Source organism: Miscanthus floridulus, chromosome 18 (assembly GCF_019320115.1).
Source record: "Miscanthus floridulus cultivar M001 chromosome 18, ASM1932011v1, whole genome shotgun sequence".
NCBI classification, from domain to species: domain Eukaryota; kingdom Viridiplantae; phylum Streptophyta; class Magnoliopsida; order Poales; family Poaceae; genus Miscanthus; species Miscanthus floridulus.
The window spans coordinates 106,339,227-106,358,765 of NC_089597.1; the positions used below are offsets into that span (position 1 = coordinate 106,339,227).

General features: G+C 50.6%; 2 protein-coding genes and 1 pseudogene across 3 annotated transcripts; 2 read left to right on the forward strand and 1 right to left on the reverse strand.

The window, feature by feature from the left end:
- Positions 1-20: 20 nt before the first annotated feature.
- On the forward strand, positions 21-8,360 carry LOC136520309 (ER membrane protein complex subunit 7 homolog). Its single transcript, XM_066513774.1, has 7 exons — positions 21-242; positions 345-388; positions 1,379-1,487; positions 1,787-1,850; positions 6,904-7,020; positions 7,165-7,273; positions 8,011-8,360. The coding sequence occupies exons 1-7, from the start codon at positions 145-147 to the stop codon at positions 8,094-8,096; spliced, it is 627 nt and encodes a 208-aa protein (XP_066369871.1). The 5' UTR covers positions 21-144; the 3' UTR covers positions 8,097-8,360.
- On the reverse strand, positions 1,863-6,886 carry LOC136520308 (uncharacterized). Of its 2 annotated transcripts, none has more exons than XM_066513772.1 (2): positions 5,366-6,886; positions 1,863-4,158 (listed from the first exon to the last, which is right to left on the reverse strand). In XM_066513772.1, the coding sequence occupies exons 1-2, from the start codon at positions 6,534-6,536 to the stop codon at positions 2,972-2,974; spliced, it is 2,358 nt and encodes a 785-aa protein (XP_066369869.1). In that variant the 5' UTR covers positions 6,537-6,886; the 3' UTR covers positions 1,863-2,971. The 2 variants fall into 2 exon arrangements, with proteins under 2 accessions (XP_066369869.1, XP_066369870.1); XM_066513773.1 differs by having other exon boundaries at positions 4,022-5,133.
- A 6,453-nt stretch (positions 8,361-14,813) lies between the features above and the next one.
- On the forward strand, positions 14,814-16,455 carry LOC136524328 (uncharacterized; annotated as a pseudogene).
- Positions 16,456-19,539: the final 3,084 nt, after the last annotated feature.

Here is a 19,539-nt window from a genome sequence, read left to right on the forward strand (position 1 = left end):
GCCGTCTCCTCGACAGAAGCCCACTCCGAGAACACCAAACCGAACAGAAGCGCAAACACCTCATCATCGGCCGCGACGAGCCGACGAGCCCTACTCCCTTCCGGCCTTGGGCGACCGTGACGAGCAACGACGACCACGGCGACGATGGCCGCTTCCTCCCTCTGCCACCGGCACCTGCTCCTGTTTCTCCTCGTGGCCGTCGCGTCGGCCTGCCTCGGCACCGCGGCAGCGCATCAAGCCGGGTAGGTGTCCCTGTCCTTCACCTCCGCTCGCTCCGTGATCCGATCGGCCGGATGCTTTGCTGACCGCTCTCCCTATTTGGCTCTTGTGGTTTGTGGCTCTAGATCTGGAGAGGGGTACACGATCGCCGGCCGCGTCAAGATTGATGGTAAGTGATCCAGCTCCCACTGAATTTGGCCGTATTTGTATTTAGGTTGTTGCAGGTGCCTAGGTCTGCAGCGTTTTAGGGATTGTATGAGTGTAACTCAGTTCTAAATTAGTCGCGCCTTATATTGTGCTGGGGTTCCGAGATCTCGATTTAGTTCTCTTTTTTTGTTGCTGGATGTGCCTGTGTTTTGTGTGGATGTCAAACAATTCGTTTGTCTAAATCTGCGTATTGAAGCAGTTTCGATTTCTAGGAAATTAGAGGTATGCAAGCATTCACTGACTGTTGACCTGATTCAAAATGATGAGGCCCTGTTGTTCATTGGTTTTGGGATCCTCCATGGTAAACGATTTTGTAAAGTTTTTTTAGCTAAATTTATAGCTCACAAACTTAAGTACAGCCATGAATTGTACAAGTGTGTGTGCCTGTGTGCTGTTCTTGTTGTCTGGTGTTTAATGGTTAATGCAACTGAAATGAATCCGCAGCTGTGTTCTGTCCAAAAAAAGGAGTATACATACAGATGCAGAAATTCTGAAGTTGACATGTTGATTTCTTGCTATTGTCATTGCAGTAGCCTAATGAATTTGCAATAGGATCTTGCTTTTATGATATAATGATGCCATGCCAGCGTGATTTTTGAAAAGTTGCCTGCAATTGGAAGGTCTCTGATATGCTTTTTGTTTAGCCTCTATCTCTCTGCACCACTAAACTAGTTTTCTTGATGTGTGGATGCATTGCTATGATATTCTGACCAATGCTTCTGCAAGGTTTATCAGAAGTAATAAATATTACAAATTAAACAATGGATGGGGTGTGTGTTGTTCCCTGAGAGTACTTTTAGCTTATGGATATTAGTTATGGGATTTTTCAGTGTAGGATTTGTTCATTTTAGATGTTTATTGCACCTCGAAGAATGCTTGGAACCTAAATTTCAAGCTGAAAGCTACTACCCTATGCTGTCTATCTGATGTTATCTTTGTGTTATGGCTATAGGCGCGAGTGTGAAGGGCTTTGGTCTTCCAGCCAAGACATCAAACACAAAAGTGATACTTAATGGCGGACAGAGGGTTACATTTGCCAGGCCGGATGGTTACTTTGCATTGTATCCTACAAAAGATGCATTGCCATAAGTTTCAAGTTTATTTTTATTTTTCTGGCAAATTAACCTATTAGACTGACATAGCTCATACTATCATACATTTATCCTTTTGTTGTTGGTAAAATTTATGTCGAGAGATGGGTATAGTGTACTAAGCAAAGAAACTGTAGCTCTCATCATGTGTGCATACCATCAATTCTTGTCTGCTCTTGGGTATATCTTTCCTTGTATACAATCATAGTTCAGTGTTAGCAGATCACTATATTTGCTTTATTGTTGCTCCTTGACCTGATATACTTTAGCCACAATGTGCCAGCTGGAACTCATCTTATTGAGGTCTCCTCAATTGGTTACTTCTTTTCCCCAGTAAGTATTTATTCCTTGATTTTGTTGGTAAGGTGAACAGAAATGGATATAAGTAATTTACTGTAGAAAGATAGAATTGGGAGGCAATTGGCCACACCTCAGTAGGAGGGGGCGCCTTCTGTTATATAGGGCCGGCTGGCCTTGCTTTACAAGGCAAGGGTAATTCCCTTGATTTACATCTACTAAAAATAGTAACTAATCCCTGATTTACATCTGCTAATTATAGCAACTAATCCTTGATTTACATCTACTAATTATGGCTACAAATGCCGCAGCATATGGTAAGGGGCTGCGGCATATTCTATTGCCTAACACCCGCCCGCAGTTGCAGCGGGAGGCTCCCGGACGCAAAGACTGGATCGAAATTCTCGAAAGAGTGCTGTCGGAAGCCCTTTAGTCATGATGTCGGCGAACTGGTGAGAGGAGGGCACATGGAGAACCCGAATCTCACCGAGGGCCACCTTTTCGCGGACGAAGTGAATGTCGATCTCAATGTGCTTCTTTCGCTTGTGGTGGACGGGGTTGGCTGTCATGTAGACGGCGCTGACGTTGTCGCAGAAGACAACGGTGGCGGAGGGCAGCCGGATGTGGAGCTCCTGGAGTAACTGTCGAAGCCAGCAGCACTCAGCCACAACGTGAGCCACGGCCCGATACTCTGCCTCGGCGCTGGAGCGGGACACCGTGGTCTGGCGCTTGGAGGACCAAGAAACCAGATTGTCACCGAGATAGACGCAGAAGCCGGAGGTGGATCGTCGAGAGTCTGGACAGCCTGCCCAGTCAGCGTCAGAGTAGGCAGTCAGCTTGTCGACAGACCCGGTGCCAATGTGAAGACCCGAGGAGAGAGTCCCCTGTACGAAGCGTAGGATGCGCTTGATGAGCGCACGGTGAGGCTCGCGCGGGGCGTGCATGAAGAGGCACACCTGTTGAACAGCATATGCCAGATCAGGACGAGTCAGGGTTAGGTACTGGAGAGCCCCCGCCAAGCTCCTGTACTCAAATGCGTCCTTCTCTAACAGTAGATCCCCGTCGGCCGCGGATAGCTTGGCGTGAGTGTCAACAGGTGTCGTGGTCGGATGACACTCAGCCATGCCCGCGCGCTGAAGAAGCTCGACAGCGTACTGTCACTGGGAGAGGAAGAGGCCATCTGAGGAGCGTGTGACAGTGATGCCGAGGAAGTGGTGGAGGGCGCCAAGATCCGTCATGGCGAACTCGGAGCTCAGCCGAGCCATAATGCGCTGAAGAAGAGCCGAGGACGAGGCGGTGAGAACGATGTCGTCGACGTACAGTAGTAGGTAGGAGAGGCTCGTCCCCTCTCGTAGAATGAAAAGGGACGTGTCGGAGGCGGAGGTGACGAAGCCGAGCTGCCGGATGAAGGTGGCGAAGCGCTGGTACCAGGCCCGCGGAGCCTGCTTCAGTCCATACAAGGACTTCTGCAGACGGCAGACGTAGTCTGGGGCGCCAGGGTCGACAAATCCTGGCGGCTGCTGGCAGTAGACGGTCTCCTCGACGTGGCCGTGAAGAAAGGCGTTCTTCACGTCCAGCTGATGAATCGGCCAGGCGCGGGACGCGGCGATGCTAAGTACAGACCGAATGGTGGCCGGTTTGACAACCGGGCTGAAGGTCTCGTCGTAGTCGACGCCCTCACGCTGGGAGAAGCCTCGGACAACCCAGCGAGCCTTGTGGCGGGCGAGGGACCCATCGGCATGGAACTTGTGCCGGAAGATCCACTTCCCCGTCACGACGTTGGCGCCGGGGGGCCGCGGAACGAGCTGCCAGGTGTTGTTGTCGACGAGGGCCTGGTACTCATCCATCATCGCGGCACGCCAGTTGGCGTCGGCCAGCGCGCTGCGGTAGTTCGTCGGAATCGGTGATGGGGAGGATGACGTTGTGGCCGCCAGCCCCTCATAGTTGACGCGAGGGATGGCACCCGTCATGGTGCGGGTGACACGCGGCGGCGGTGGCGGTGGCGGAGCAGGAGATGCCGCCGGTGCTGGTAAGGGCGCCGTAGGTGGTGCCGGGGCGTCAGGAGCCGCAGGGGCTGCTGGGGCAGCGGCCGGCTCGGACGTAGTCGTCGTACGGGAGCGGCGGACGTAGACCCGTGGGAAGGGAACCACGCTGGGTCCAGGCGGGGGCACGTGACCACGCCCGCCCGGTGGCAAAGAAGGCGATGCCGCAACGTCTGACGGCGGCTGCTCCACAGGCGTCGAGGAGAGAGTCCCACCTGCAACAACAGTAGGGCAAGGCACCGAAACCATATCGTCGTCAAGGAGGAAGTCGAAGGAAACGGGGGAGGAGGTGTCTAAGGTGGCTGCAAAGGGAAAAGTGGTTTCGTCAAATATGACATGGCGAGAGATGATGATGCGACGGGTCGATAGGTCGAGGCAGGGGTAACCTTTGTGCGAGGGGGGATATCCGAGGAAGACGCATGCTGTGGAGCGAGGGGCGAGCTTATGTTTGGAGGTTGCTTGCATGTTGGGGTAACAGAGGCACCCAAAAACACGCAGATGACTATAGGTTGGTGGCTGGTTATGCAGTCGAGTGTAGGGAATTTCATGCTGAATGGAGGAGGATGGACGCCTATTATGGAGGTAGCAGGCTGTTAGGAGCCCCTCAGCCCAATATGTGGGCGGCAGGGAGGCATGAAGGAGCATAGTACGAATGGAATTGTTGAGTGTGCGGATGATGCGTTCGGCTTTGCCATTTTGGGGTGATGTGTAGGGGCAGGAGAGGCGGAGATTAGTGCCTTGAGCAGCGAGGAATTTGGTGGTGGCGGTGTTGATGAATTCAGTGCCGTTATCGGCCTGAACACATTTTAGGGGAAGACTGAATTGTGTTTTGGCAAGCGCAGCAAGCTCGACTACGTGTCGGTGGACCTCAGATTTTTTTCGGAGCGGAAAAACCCAACAGTAGTGACTATAATCATCCAAACATACCAAGTAATATGAAAAACCAGACAGACTGTTGATGGGGGAAGTCCATACATCACAGTGAACAAGTTCAAAGGGTGCATGAGTTATGGAATGCGAGGAACTGAAGGGTAGACGCGTATGCTTGCCTAACTGACATGAGTGACATAGGGAGCGGTCCACTTTATTACAGGAAACAGCATGAATTTTATTAAGACGTTCTAATGCAGCAGGGGCTGGATGGCCGAGACGTTGATGCCACAGTGTCGACGAAGCAGCCAAGAGAGCATGAGATGGGGCGACAGGTGTGCCGGTAGGCATGGTGTATAGGTCCCGTCGCTGTTACAGCGGAGAATCATGCGTCCCGTCCTGAGATCCTTAACAGAAAAACCATGTGCGTCAAATTCAAAGGAACAACTATTGTCGCGAGTGAACTGACGGACGGATAACAGGTTGCGGACTATGGATGGTGCGACAAGAATATTGTTAAGAGCGAAATTTGTTGTAGGTGTAGGAAGGACGGAATGACCTCTAGACGTAACAGGAATGCTAGTGCCATTACCTACTGTTATTGAGGAGATGGAGGGGGGAGGCGTTGGGTAAGCATACCATCCGAGGACGTCATGTGCGTGGAGGCGCCGGAGTCAACGACCCAGGGCGAGTTGCCCTGCAGTTGCATGTTCTGCAGAGCAGCAATGAGGCCGGCTGCATCCCAGGTGCTGGTGGAGGTGTTGGAGCCGCCGGAGGACGCCTGGAGCGGAGCGAAGGCGGTGTGGGCCTGCGGGGAAGGCCCGAGGATGCTCTGGTTGCGCCCAGCCTGGGCACCAGGACCTCCAGGGGCGCCAAGACCTCCTTGGCGGCGCTGTCCAGGAGGGGTGACGCGCTCTCCAGGGGCCACACGGTCGCCGGTCCAGGGATTGAAGCCCCAGGGAACGCGTTTGTTGGTGCTGGTGCTGCCGGAGGTGTTGGAGAAGCCGCCGTAGGAGTTTGGGAAGGGCTGCTGGCCGCCCTTCTTGGTGTTAGGCCGCCTGCCGCCCTGCTGCTGCTGTTGGTTACCGCCCTGCTGCTGCCGCTGGTTACCACCAGGAGAGGAGGCAGCAGCCAGGAGGGCGGTGGTGGCGCGCACTTTCTCCTCGTTGTGCAGACGCAGTTCTTTGAGAAGGAGCTGGTGCCGGGCGTCGGCGAAGGTGAGGGGCTGCTTTCCGGCGATGGTGTCGGCGACGGTGGAGTAGACCTCGTTGAGCCCGCGCAGCAGATTGAGGACGAGGTTGGGCTCAGATACGGGCTGCCCGACGTCGCGCAGTTCGTCGGCCTTCTCCTTCATGCGAACGCAGTAGGCGTCAATGGACAGGTCCCCCTGAGTCATCGAGTGGAATTCGTGATTCAGGAAGATGGCGCGAGGAGCTTTGTTCGCCTGGAACACAGCGCTGATGGCCGTCCAAAGGGCGCTCGCCGTCTGCGTGTTGTCGGTCATGGCGAGGTTGAGGACGGCGTCGGAGACGGTGCTGTACATCCATCCGCGGACGCAGAAGTCAGCCTGCGTCCAGGCCTCGTCGGTGGGGCGCGAGGTGGAGGTGGTGGCGAGATGGTGCAGCAGCCCGAATTTCCCACACGTGGCCTGGAACGCCGTCGACCACTTGGTGAAGTTGGAGGGCTTCAACTCAAGGGTCATGGGGACGTGGAGCTTGATGTTGATGGTGGCGAAGGGGCAGATGGCGGGGGCAGAGTCGGCCCCTAGGACGCCGCTGGTGGTAGAGGAGATGGCTGCGGTGGTGTCCATGGCAGGGGGGGGGGGGGCGCAGGAGGTCTGGGCAGAAGGTGGAGAGGGGCCGGGAGATCAGATCGAGACCCGGACTGCTGATACCATGTAGAAAGATAGAATTGGGAGGCAATTGGCCACACCTCAATAGGAGGGGGCGCCTTCTGTTATATAGGGCCGGCTGGCCTTGCTTTACAAGGCAAGGGTAATTCCCTTGATTTACATCTACTAAAAATAGTAACTAATCCCTGATTTACATCTGCTAATTATAGCAACTAATCCTTGATTTACATCTACTAATTATGGCTACAAATGCCGCAGCATATGGTAAGGGGCTGCGGCATATTCTATTGCCTAACATTTACTCCATATTTCTGGTGCATGATAGGTTCGAGTAGATATTAGTGCAAGGAATCCTGGTTATATTCAAGCAGCATTGACTGAAACCAGAAGAGTTCTAAATGAGCTTGTTCTGGAACCTCTGAAAGAAGAGCAGTACTATGAGGTTGCTATTGCTACATATTTTTTTGTATACTTTTGTTTCCTTACTTATCACTGGTGGCTTATGTTGGGTTTGATCCAGCCTATCCCTTTTTCAAGGCTAAAAGAAGCAACCTCTTTAAATGTTTTGTTTTTCAACCTTTTCAAGGTTAGGGAGCCTTTCTCCGTCATGTCACTTTTGAAGAGCCCCATGGGGTTGATGGTTGGTTTTATGGTCTTAATGGTCTTCGTGATGCCCAAGCTGATGGAGAACATAGGTATATTTCACCTCTTTTACACCAAATAGATACAAGCTTTCAGTTAGTATGTTTCACTAAAGCTTGCAATTAGCAAACAGCAGCTTCTAAGACTAAGAGCAGTGTTGCATTGCATTATATAATGGTAGAGTTAGTTGTATTTATTGAGCTTTGTGCAATAGCTGACTGTCAAATTTCTAGAGTAAGAAGGGCATCGAGTTTATTAGTTTAAACTGTTGTGCTTCTGGATCTCTTGGTTATAATCTGCCCTTTCTGTAAGTATTAATGAAATGGGCCTTAAATAATGTTTTGGTGATGATTTTCTTTATCTAAAACTTCTTATGTTTCTACTATTTGTCTTGTACCTGTTAAGCACATTACTTATATTTAGTTCATTGTTATCTGCAGCCTATATACTTCACTGTTTCATCTTAAAATTTCAGTACAGTAAGTTGACAATGTTGGCATCTCCCAAATTCACTTGAGAGAAACCTTAGGGAGCTGTTTTTTCCTATGATCCTATCAGTTGTAGGCCTCATGATGTACTTGCCATTATTGATCGAATGTGCTCCCTAGAGCTTGTAAAGTGGTTCTATGTAGATAACCCTTTTCAGTTATCGATTGTGGGATGTTTTAGTTATTGTTAATGCTGGAAGTACAGTCGCACTTCAGTTTCATAGTTTTCTTCAGCATTTGAAATGCTAATGTTGATTTCATTTCTATATCTGCCTAACTGAGTTTACTTTTCTTCATGGAAGATCCTGAGGAGATGAAGCAAGCTCAAGAACAAATGAGGAACAACCCCTCATCATTCTCTGGCATGCTATCCAGAGCGCAGGGCTAGAAGTAGAACATGAGGATACTGCAAAGGTCTATATTCTACAATGTGATTAAGAGCAGTACTGAAGTGCTTGACACGTCACTCACTCAGAGTAATTTCCTTGGGACAAGGTGGAAACTCTTTCCCCTGTTTCTACTGTATTTTAAGCTGTAATTTGTCTGTGATGTAGAACCTTCTGAAACCTCTAGCTGAACTAGTCATGTGGCACATTAGCATATACCGCAGATTGAGATATTTTGTCCAATATATATGTATTGTTTGATTGAATCAGTTGAATCTTAGACACCTTGCTTAGTCATCGGACGACCGGCGTAGCCTGTAGTCATGCTTGTTTGTAGACATGTGGTGGTGCGTCAGAACTCCTCACCTCGATGGACAATGGGATAGCAAACTTGTGTTACAATTATGGCAAATTGGTATGGAATCTAACGGGAACAGTCATAAGGATAGGTCTTTGCCGTACTCCTGTTACGGGAACAGTCATAAGGATAGGTCTGTGCGGTACTCCTGTTTGACAAGCGCGTAAGAATAAGAAATTGCCCAATCGTGCCGATTTTTAGTACATACTCTCTCTATTCCATCTAAATTATAAGATATTTTAGCTTTTCTAAATACATACATTGTTTTTATTATATATCTAGACATAGTGTATATCTAAGTGTATAACAAACAAAAGCTATGTATCTTAAAAAAGCCAAAACGTTTGAGTAGTTCTAAGCAGGTACGAACTTGGTTCCATAATTCCATTGATGATAGTTCGTATGATGTTTTTTTTCTCGAATATGCAAGAGCATTGCGTAATTGTATTAAGGAGATAGAAGTTTTAAAAATATAACAGAGGCCATTCCCGGCCCGGCTGATAACTCAAGGGGCTACATTTTGGCTAAGACATCCTTAGGATCCATTAGGATCAATCTAATAAACCACACGCGGGCCTATGACGCCATGGCCGAAGGCCGGCGAGCTGCTTGACCCTGCTGAGTACCATTTCGCAATTGTTGTGGGTTAGTACGACAATACATTGAGCCTCAGCTTTAGCCCGGGAATACAACACGTGTATCCTAGTCCGTGGCAGACTGGCAGTATGAAAATTGCTTATGGCCTAACCTAAAGCGACATACAGGTATTGGTGACGACGTTGGTATCTTTGCTAAGTAGTGATAATTTTTTAAAGCCTACTTCTACGAAGATAGGAACTACTATAACATGTTTACATCTCTCCAAAGAGATAGAAATGGGGTGTCCCCCCCCCCCCCCCCCCCCGACTGCTGAAAATGACCGTGCTGGAGTGAACACGCTTGTGTGAATTCAGGCGTTCACGTCTCTCCTAGCGCTTTTAGTTTATAATATACACAAAACGTGTGTGATTATCCTTCAAAGATCTCTCCTAGGTGATGTAATCGATGTTTGATACATTTCCGTCTACCCTTTTCTGTATGCGTAATCAGAGTTGGAAAACTATGTAGTATGTAACTCCTGTGATGCTGTCATACTGACACAAGATCGACCGCTTCACGCATCTTTTGAGCTTTCAACGAAATTGTTTTAAATAGATTTAAACTATGATTCAGAATGACCAGAACAAAAGGTATACGGCCAGAACATGTGATCACCAGACATTACAACGGCCAAAGAACATGTGTTCTACTAGTAGAGTACAACCTATGACCTATCTCACTACAACAGGTCACTCTCAAGTCACAGCCATGAGAATTTGTGTCCTCCAATGGCTTGAATGAAAGAGATAAGACGCCAATGGAAGCCGGACAATGTCTGAACCAGATTGCGCCTGGGGAGCCTGAAAGGGACATGCCACGTTCACAGAATCATCGCAAGCCTTTTTCTGTGCTGGAGAATATATACACACCATGCTCCGATTCTTTTGGTGGGGTTTGTTTGGATCATTTGCCTCCTCTCCTGGCATTTATTTTCTTCCCAAGCTTGGTCTGTTTTCTGGGCGGAAAACGCTCCGAATTTTGGCCTTGTTTTGTTCTGAGTTTTGAGACACAGGAGCTATACCCATGATGGCTGCGGCTGGATCCATGACCGTGATGGCCTGGCGTGGTCCGTGCTAGCTAGCACAAGCGAGATGTCGCCGTCGTCATCGATGGCGTTCCATGCAAGAGGAATTTGGCATTTCCTCTTTTCTATGATTTTGCCTTTTTTTTAAGCTGGAATATGTTCTTGAGAAAAAATTCAGAATGATACAGTAGAGGAAAAGAGAAGCACACTTGCAGTCGTGAAGGCTGTAATACAGAAAGGGCCGTTTGAGCTGTGTCAACAGTTGCTTGAGGCTTCTTGCTGTGCACTGACTGCAGATTATAAACAGCCACCTACTGCTCATCTAGAACAAGTCAGTTACATTGATAATACTGGTCCTTTCTCTCTAGCAAGACAGACTGAAGCAACATCACAAATAGAGTAACTTTTGTTCTAGGACACCTCCATTTCTGATCTGATCCAAGATTGCTCATCAGGATTACTGGAAGTTGTCTAGTAATTGATTACCCTGCCGTGTTGATTCTCCTATGTAGTATTAACCATTAATTATTGAAGGCAGGTCTGGTTCCAAATCTGACCAAACTGTTGTGCTGTATTTAACCCTACTTTTTATCTTTATTATTTATTGTTCCTTGTAGAGAAGAAAGTGTCGGCACCACCGTGATGCATAGGATAGGAATGTGCTGCTCCCATGAATCTAGACTCTAGAGGCATACTACATCACTGTCAAGTGCCTCACCTGCCATTACACCAAGACAAAGCATGACGAATAATTAAACCCATCAAATAAATAAAACTTGAATTCATTGAGGGAAGAAATTTAAAGACTGGACCAGCCGTCTACTATGCCTCTAGAGATACCGGCACCTGCCTACCGTCCATGGCTACGTGTAAGGGACAGATCATCTATCTCTGTACACAGATGTGAACTGCTGGATGCTCCTCCATCGCTGATTTGCATTGCGCTGTCATATGCAAGAGTTTACTCTGTGTTAAACAGGAGGTGAAATATCAAACATATGCTACTACTGGCTAGCATCTCACAAGCATATGCTCACATGTTAGTGGATCTTCTTATCCCATTCCTTTGTTAGTTGCTGAATTCTTATTCTTAGTAGTAGAATTCTTACTCTCATCGAGAGAGGATGACACTAGGAGTTGGGACAATTTTCTGATTTATTTCTCAATGCCATACAAACCTGAGGGGTTGGGAATACATATTTATAGGCTGCTAGCCAGCCAAGCATATGCCAAGATGCTAGTCTAAGATACTAATATGTTGTCCTAATATGCTGTCCTCTAAGATGCTGTCCTAGCTAAGATGCTGTTGCAGCCAGCCCCACAAAGACCAGCTGCAAGGATGCTGTCCTCTCAGTCAAGATGCTGCTGCAGCCAGCCCCACAAAGACCAGCTGCAGCCAGCCCCACAAAGACTGCCAACAGAGACTTATCCCATCATTTTCTCCCCCTAAGTCTTATGCGTCGTCTTGTGGGAAAGTTGAACCATCCCGGTCCTGGAGCAGAGCTCAAGGAACTTATCCTCCCAAGGGGCTTGGTGAGCAGGTCCGCAAGCTGGTCCTTAGTGTTGATGTAGCTCGCCTTGATGCTCCCTTTCTCCAAACAACCTCGGATGAAGTGGTACCTCACCCGGATGTGCTGGCTGCGTTTGTGGAAAACGGGGTTCTTTGCCAGGGCCAGAGCGGACTTGCTGTCCACCCTGAGCTCCACCGCTCTAGTGTCTCTGCCGAGGAGATCACCGAGCAGTCGAGCGAGCCAGAGCGCCTGAGTCGAAGCGATGGAGGCCGCTATGTACTCAGCCTCGTAGCTGGATAGGGCCACCACCTGCTGCTTGACCGACTGCCAGCTAACGAGGCACTTGCCGAGGAAGAAGAGGATCCCGCTCGTGCTCTTACTAGTGTCGATGTCATCGACATGGTCGCTGTCGCTGTACCCGGCGAAGTGTGCCGCCCTAGGGCACCTAGGGTAGTAGAGGCCATGATCAAGAGTCCCCGCAACGTAGCGGATGATCCTCTTCACAGCCTGCTGGTGCTCCATCGTCGGTCGCTGCATGAACCGACTAACGTAGCCGACGGAGAATGCCAAGTCCGTCCGTGTGTGGGCGAGGTAGCGAAGGCTCCCTACAAGATGCCGGTACTGCGTAGCGTCCACCTCCCCCGTCGTGCTATCGTGGCTCAGCTTCAGCCTCTCCTCCATCAGAGTGAGAGCTGGGTTGCAGTCGGTGAGCCCAGCTAGCTCAATGACGCACTTGGCGTAGGCGGTTTGTCGAAGCGTGATCCCGAAGTCATCCTGATGCACCTCGATTCCCAGGTAGAAGGAGAGAGGCCCCAGATCACTCATCTGGAAGGTGGCCTTCATCTCTTCCTTGAATGCCGCCACCTCCGCATCCTTGGTGCCGGTGATCACCAAGTCGTCGACGTAGACACCCACCAGTAGAGCATTTCCTCCACTGCCCCGTTGGTAGATGGCCGCCTCATGCGGGCTTTGCTCGAAGCCCATCCCCTTTAGCGTGGAATCCAACTTGGCATTCCATGCCCTCGGTGCCTGCCACAAGCCATAGAGGGCCTTGCACAGGCGCAACACCTTGCCCTCCTTGCCGGGGATCGCAAATCCCGACGGCTAGTGCACGTAGACCTCCTCCTTCAAGTCGCTGTTAAGGAACACCGACTTGACGTCCATGTGATGAACACACCAGCCCTCCTAGGTAGCTAGCACAAGGAGGAGTCGCACAGACTCCATCCGTGCCACAGGAGCGAAGGCGTCGTCGAAGTCAACCCCCTCCTGCTGCACGAAACCTCATGCCACCAAGCGAGCCTTGTGCTTGACGATGGCGCCAGCTTCATCCCTCTTCAGCTTGTACACCCACTTAAGGGTGATCGCGCGATGACCACGAGGAAGGTCAACAAGCTCCCAGGTGCGGTTGTTCTCAACCGCATCCATCTCCAACTACATCGTGGCGCACCATGCCGCGTGTCTCTCGGCCTCTGCAAATGACCGAGGCTCGCCGTCGTCACACGCAAGGTGCAACTACGCCTCTAGGTCATGAGGCACCGGTCCCGGCATTGGTTGGTCGCCGAGAAGGTTCTCCAGCGTACGGTACTGCAACGGCTCACCATCGTGGTATGCATCGATGCACTCCTCGTCGTGAGAGAGCGGAGTAGCGAGCTCAACCGGGCTATGCTCGACACGAGCTGGTGGTGGAGTAGACGTGCTCGGAGTGGTGTCTATCGATGCTGGAGTGCGTGGCATTGCCGGCTGTGGTGGGGCCGGCGAAGAACTCATCACAGCCGAGGTCCTGGCTGGAGAGCGTGGTGCTGTCAGAGTAGCAGGCGCCGGGGTCGGTGGATGCTCGGGGACTGGGGTAGACGCGCTCATCGAAGAAGAGCTGCCTACTCCCCCAACTCCCTCGAAGTGAACGTACTCGACAGTGAAGTCGTCGTACGTCAGAGCCAAGCTGTCATCCACCGCCTTGTCCCACGCCCATCCTCGCCCTTCGTTGAACACAACGTCGCGCACCATGCGCACACGCTGTGTCTTTGGGTCGAGGATGCGGTAGGCCTTCGAGCCCTCCGCGTAGCCGATGAACACTCCCGGAGTGCTCCTGTCGTCGAGCTTGCTGATGTGGCCAAGCTTCTTGGCAAACACGAGGCAGCCAAAGACCCGTAAGTGAGAGACTGCCGGCTTGCACCCATGCCAAGCCTCGTACGACGTCCTACCGTCGAGCGCCTTGGTAGGCGAGCAGTTGAGGATGTAAACGACCGTTACCACCGCCTCTCCCCAAAAGATAGCCGTCATCCCCGTCTGCTTGAGAAGGGCCCGAGCCATCCACACAACCGTCTGGTTGTGCCGCTCGACGATGCCGTTCTACTGCGGGCTGTACGGTTCGGAGTAGTGGCGGTAAATGCCCTTATCAGCGCAGTACGATATGAATTCAGCCACCGTTGTCGGTGCGCAGCACGCGCAGCTTGCGGTCGCACTCCGCCTCCATAGTAGCCTGCGCGTGCCTGATGGCGTCCGTAGCCTCTCCCTTACTGCCGAGGACCATCACCCACTTGTAGCGGGAGAGGTCCTCGACGAGCAACAGGAAGTAGTGTCATCCTCCCGATGTGGCCGGTGTCACCGGGCCACACAAGTCCCCGTGCACAAGCTCGAGCCTCTCCTTGGCTCGAAAGCTTGCCCACTAGGGAAAGGGGAGTCGCCTCTGCTTCGTCAACATGCAGACGTCGCAGAGCTGCTCCACATGGTCGAGGCACGGCATGCCTCACACCATCTCTATGGCACTGAGCTGCTTTAGGGCCTCGAAGTGAAGGTGCTCGAAACGCTCGTGCCACTGCCACGCCTCGTCGTCCCGATGAGCAGCGAGACAGAGGGGTTGTGCCACCTGCACATTGAGGACGTAGAGTCGATTTGCGCTTCTAGTTACCTTGGCAAGAAGGCGACGCCGGCGATCCCAAATCCTCATGACTCCATCCTCAACCACCACGCGCGAACCTTTCTCATCCAGCTGTCCCAAGCCGATGATAGAGTTCCTCAACGCGGGGATGTAGTAGACTCTGGTGAGTAGCCTATGCTCACCAGACACGACGGTGAAGATGACGGAGCCAGCGCCCTTGACCTCCACGCTAGAGGCATCCCCAAACTTGACGGAGCCTCGGACGCTAGAGTCAAGCTCAGTGAAGAACTCCCATCGACCGGTCATGTGATGGGTGGCGCCGGTGTCGAGGCACCACCCGTCAGTCTTGTCGTTGCTGGAGCCGTCGTCGAGGAGGGCGTGTGCTTTTGGCTCGTCAAGGTGGAGGAGAGCCGCTGCGGCTGGTGCCGCTGGAGGTAGCTCAATGCTTGCATGTGCCATGAACAGAGCCGACTCCTCCTCCTCCGCCTGTGCGACGTGGGCCTAGCCGTGTCGTGGCTGTCGACAGTCCTTGGCCCAATGGCCAAGCTGGCCGCAGTTGCAGCAGGCGTCGTCTCGTACCGGCTTGTGCCTGTCGGCGATGGGGCCCTGGGCGCCTCCGCGGGCATCACCCTCGGCACGTCCTCACGCCCCGGCCTGGGTGTCTCTGCGCGCCTTGCGTAGCTTGCCACGCTTGCGGCCCCCTGTTGTGGAGGAAGGCTCCCCCTTCTTCTGGTCACCTTGGCTGGCAAGCCACTGCTCTCGAGTGAGAAGGAGCTTCCCACCAGTGGTGATGGGCCCCGAGAGAGGCTGTGGCTCATCGCTGTCGATGACCTTGAGGCAACCTATCGCCTCCTCGATCGGCATCGTGGAGAGATCCAGCAGAGACTCGATCGAGCGAGCCATCTGCTTGCGGAAGAGCTTTTCGACAGCTCTCTCCTCACCGTAGGTGTCATCGCCGAACTGCACCATCCTCTGCAACAGAGTGTTGAGACGGAGAGCAAAGTCATCAACGTCCTCACCTGGCTTGAAGGCCAGGTTCTCCCACTCCTTGTGAAGTGCCTGCAGTGTGGACTTGCGGGCGCGGTCACTGCCGATGCGTGCCGCAGCGATGGCGTCCCAAGCCTCCTTAGCAGTCCGCTTGTTGGTAAGCGAGAACTGCATCTTGGACGGGACTACAGCGATGAGGGCATCTAGCGCCCGTCGATCCTGGTCATAGTCGACGTCGCCGGACCGGACTGCCTCCCACATGTGCCGCACCTGGAGCTTTACCCTCATCACTGCAGCCCACTCGACGTAGTTGGTCTTGGTGAGGGTAGGCCACCCACCGCCGGGGCCGACGTCCCTGACAATAGCCTAGAAACTGTGGTAACCATGGTACCGATCCGGGGAGAGAGAGCCACGCTGCCTGTGAAGGTCGCGCTCTCCATCGACCCGTCAGACACCGTTGCCATGAGCGCCTCCTCCAGGAGCGCCACCGCCGTGCGCGCCTCCTCCAGGAGCGCCGCCGGCGTGTCCGCGCCTGTCTGGGCTGCCGCCATGTTCGTGGCGTGCGCGGCTGCCCCAGGAGTGCCACCGCCGTGCGCGCCTCCTCCAGGAGCGCCGCCAGCGCATCCGCACCTGTCTGGGCTGCTGCCACGCTCGTGGGCGTGCGCGGCTGCCCACTGCGCCCCCGCGCTCGCGCTGCCTCCCTCTCTAGTAGCTCGAGGTCCGCGTCGGCGGTGTCGTCAGCGGAAATGGAGCAGCCGATGCTGCCATGCAGAACCTCGACCTCCGCTGCCACCGCACGAGCTGCATCCGCCGCCGCCGCTGCTTCTGCCTCCGCTCTGCCGCTGCCAGCCTCGACGCCCTTGCCGCCACCGCAGCGGTCTCTGCCACCGCTCGCTCGCGTTCCTCTGCCGCGGCAAGTTCAGCCTCCTGCCGACACCACGTGCTTGAGGCGACCGAGCGCTGAGAATGCCCTGTGGACATGACGCGCTACCGGGGGGCTGCTGCGTGGGGAGAGAGCTATTTCAGACGAGTACGCAGAGGGAGAGGAGTGAGCAGGAGCGGCCGGAGCTGCTACTGCTCCTAGCTGGGGCTGTTGCGAGGCTGGAAAAGAAGATGAGCAGGAGATGCTCAGGCTACAGGATAATATGGCTCTGATACCAGTTGTCAGTCGCTGAATTCTCACTCTTGGTAGTAGTAGAATTCTTACTCTCATCGAGAGAGGATGCCACTAGGAGTTGGGACAATTTTCTGGTTTATTTCTCAATGCCATACCAACCTGAGGGGTTGGGGATACATATTATAGGCTGCTAGCCAGCCAAGCATATGCCAAGATGCTAGTCTAAGATGCTAATATGTTGTCCTCTAAGATGCTGTCCTAGCTAAGATGCTGCTGCAGCCAGCCCCACAAAGACCAGCTGCAAAGATGTTGTCCTCTCAGTCAAGATGCTGCTGCAGCCAACCCCACAAAGACCAGCTGCAGACAGCCCCACAAAGACTGCCAACAGAGACTTATCCCATCATCCTTACCCCTCACCTATAGTCGTGAAGAAGTCTTCCAAGATGTATTTTGCTGTTGTTCGGCTGTGCTACTACAGCATTACCCAAAAAAGTTTCTATCTATTAGATCTACGAATTGTTTTGAAGGCAACATCGGGTCGCACTCGGATCAGATCCGTGAAGCTGCAACTTACAACTCATTGCCAACTGCCATGACAATGAACTCATGTTATAGATCCACATCACAAAAAGTTCTATATAAAACGATTATCTCATGCCAGACAAGGTTCACTTTTAATTCTTTTGTCGTTTAATTTTGTATATGTGGAAAATCGCAGCACATATATAGTGGAAATAACTGGTGCTTACATTGCAAGAGATATATTAGAAAATTGTCAGCTTTAGGGCATGCATGAGTTCTATTTATAACATGGTAGATCCACTTTTGTTGCAGCAGGTATATTGTCTTAGCATGACACAAAACATGTGTTATAGTTATGAAAATCTTGGGCCTAGATCTACCGGTTGTTAGGACATGTGTTGCTGTTCCAGTGATGCAACTGATGTTTCAATTCCTCCAAACCAACCAACCAACAACAGCAGCCTTTGCAAAATAGTTTACTCACCACCATGCATGTGACTGCATCCTCCCATCCCATCTCCTCACACTACTTTCCCTTGAGAACCGCTGGTTAATCCGTCTTCGTTTTTTAAGCAAAAAATGCTGTGAACCCGTGTGATGCTGCTGCTCTTCACTGAGCATAAAGCATATGCATTGTGTAACAGTAGTACTATTAGTGTATTTGGGCTGACATGATTTTTTTTCCTCCTCTCTTGACATGGTCCTTGCTGCTATCTACTATAAGCTAAGATCTCCATGTCCAGTTCCAAGTCCACTCCCGTGACCATATGTCACCAGTCTGTGCTTTTATCTACTTTTCACACACAAATTGATTAAAGATTGCACATTGTGAGCTCTTGTCTCTGTTCTACTCCCTCGGTTTTTAAATACATGAAGGGCAGGCTCAGTGGCGGAACCAGCGATTTTGATTAAATTTTTTAGTGTAATAAAATATGCATAATTATATGTTTCAACAACTTTTTTTAAAAAAATTACACTATTTATAACCAAAATCATAATATATTAATAAAATGGGTGAAAATTGATTTTTTTTTTGCTACAATTCAAATATTTATATAGGTATTAAACAAAATCTACTGTGCAGGGGGGGGGGGTGCCCCCTAGTTCTGCCACTGGGCAGGCTAATTAAAAAGTTGAAGTTGTTGGAGCCATACCAAACAGAGCCTTAGTTATGGTCTAAGTTTACATGTTACGGATATAGAAGAGGAAAAAGCAATACACGTGCGACGAGACTTATCTTTCAAAATAGTTGGTGAATGCTTCGGAGTGCAATAATAGACAAAGTGAGTAGATCATAGTCCCTTCAAAATTACCAATAGGCTACAAAAGGATCAGTAAAGTATTCTGAAGCTAGTATACGCTAATCATTATTATAAATTATGTACACTTCGTCTTATCCCGGTGCGCAGCAGCAACTAACTTTTGCGAAAGTGAACCTAATAATGGATGGAATTATTGAGGAGTGGAGTGACATGTGGAATTTGCTCTGCCGGCTCACCTCGGATATCATGGATGCTTAGGCTTTCTCCATTTGTTTGTGTGTGTTTCGAGGTAAAGTGTTGTGATTCCTACCTACAACATTTTCTACATAGCCTGCGATTCCTTTTACCAACACTTCTCTATAAAATATCTTTGAAGTTAACATCCCGTACAAGTGAGACAAATTCCTCCTATCCCATATGAAGTGGAGTAGATCTTAATAGATATAGATGGATTAGAATACATCATACAATGATTAATGTATTATATCATGTTACTCTTTTTATTTAAACCGCAACTCAGTTCAATGCATAGGATTATTATATATTATCGTAAATGTTGTATCTATGTACATGCTTATAGGTGGTACATGATATCAAGGTAAAGTTGTATCTAGGAATATACATTTTCTCTCATTTTTATACCTTTCTATATGTAATAATTTTACATGGCATTCATATAATGTGTGCGATACAACCCATGGAGAAATATAGTTAGGTCTTATTTGGTTGGACTCTAATCCTTTTAATTTTTCACTCCAATCTCTCGCAATCTATGTGGATTAGGGTGAATTTGGGTGGAACCAAACAAACACTTCTTCGGACCCCATAACGTAATTCACTCATGTTTGATTACTTGCACTAGTCTTTATGCAAAGCACTCTCCTCAAAGCAATCTCAAACTACATCCCACAATTTGACCACATCATCATGTCTATCCAGCTATGCAGTCTACCACTGCGCCCCACTGTGCAGCCCAAGGCACATTTCCGTACTTATGCAAGCAAGCAATCACATGTATAACAGTGTACATCAACAAATTGCATATCCTTTTCCAAGTTAAGCTTATGTGGCATAACTTATAATGTAATGCGATTCTAATCAAGGAACTAATCAAGCCCAGGTGAATAAATGTTTTATTAGAAAAACT

Excerpts from the sequence above, each read along its gene's own strand:
- LOC136520309 (XM_066513774.1), top strand. The coding sequence starts at position 145 with ATGGCCGCTTCCTCCCTCTGCCACCGGCACCTGCTCCTGTTTCTCCTC. Across the intron at positions 389-1,378 it reads CGGCCGCGTCAAGATTGATG|GCGCGAGTGTGAAGGGCTTT; the intron begins GTAAGTGATCCA and ends TTATGGCTATAG. Across the intron at positions 7,021-7,164 it reads AAGAAGAGCAGTACTATGAG|GTTAGGGAGCCTTTCTCCGT; the intron begins GTTGCTATTGCT and ends AACCTTTTCAAG.
- LOC136520308 (XM_066513772.1), bottom strand. The coding sequence starts at position 6,536 with ATGGACACCACCGCAGCCATCTCCTCTACCACCAGCGGCGTCCTAGGG. Across the intron at positions 4,159-5,365 it reads GCACATGACGTCCTCGGATG|CCACCTTAGACACCTCCTCC; the intron begins GTATGCTTACCC and ends TTCCCTTTGCAG.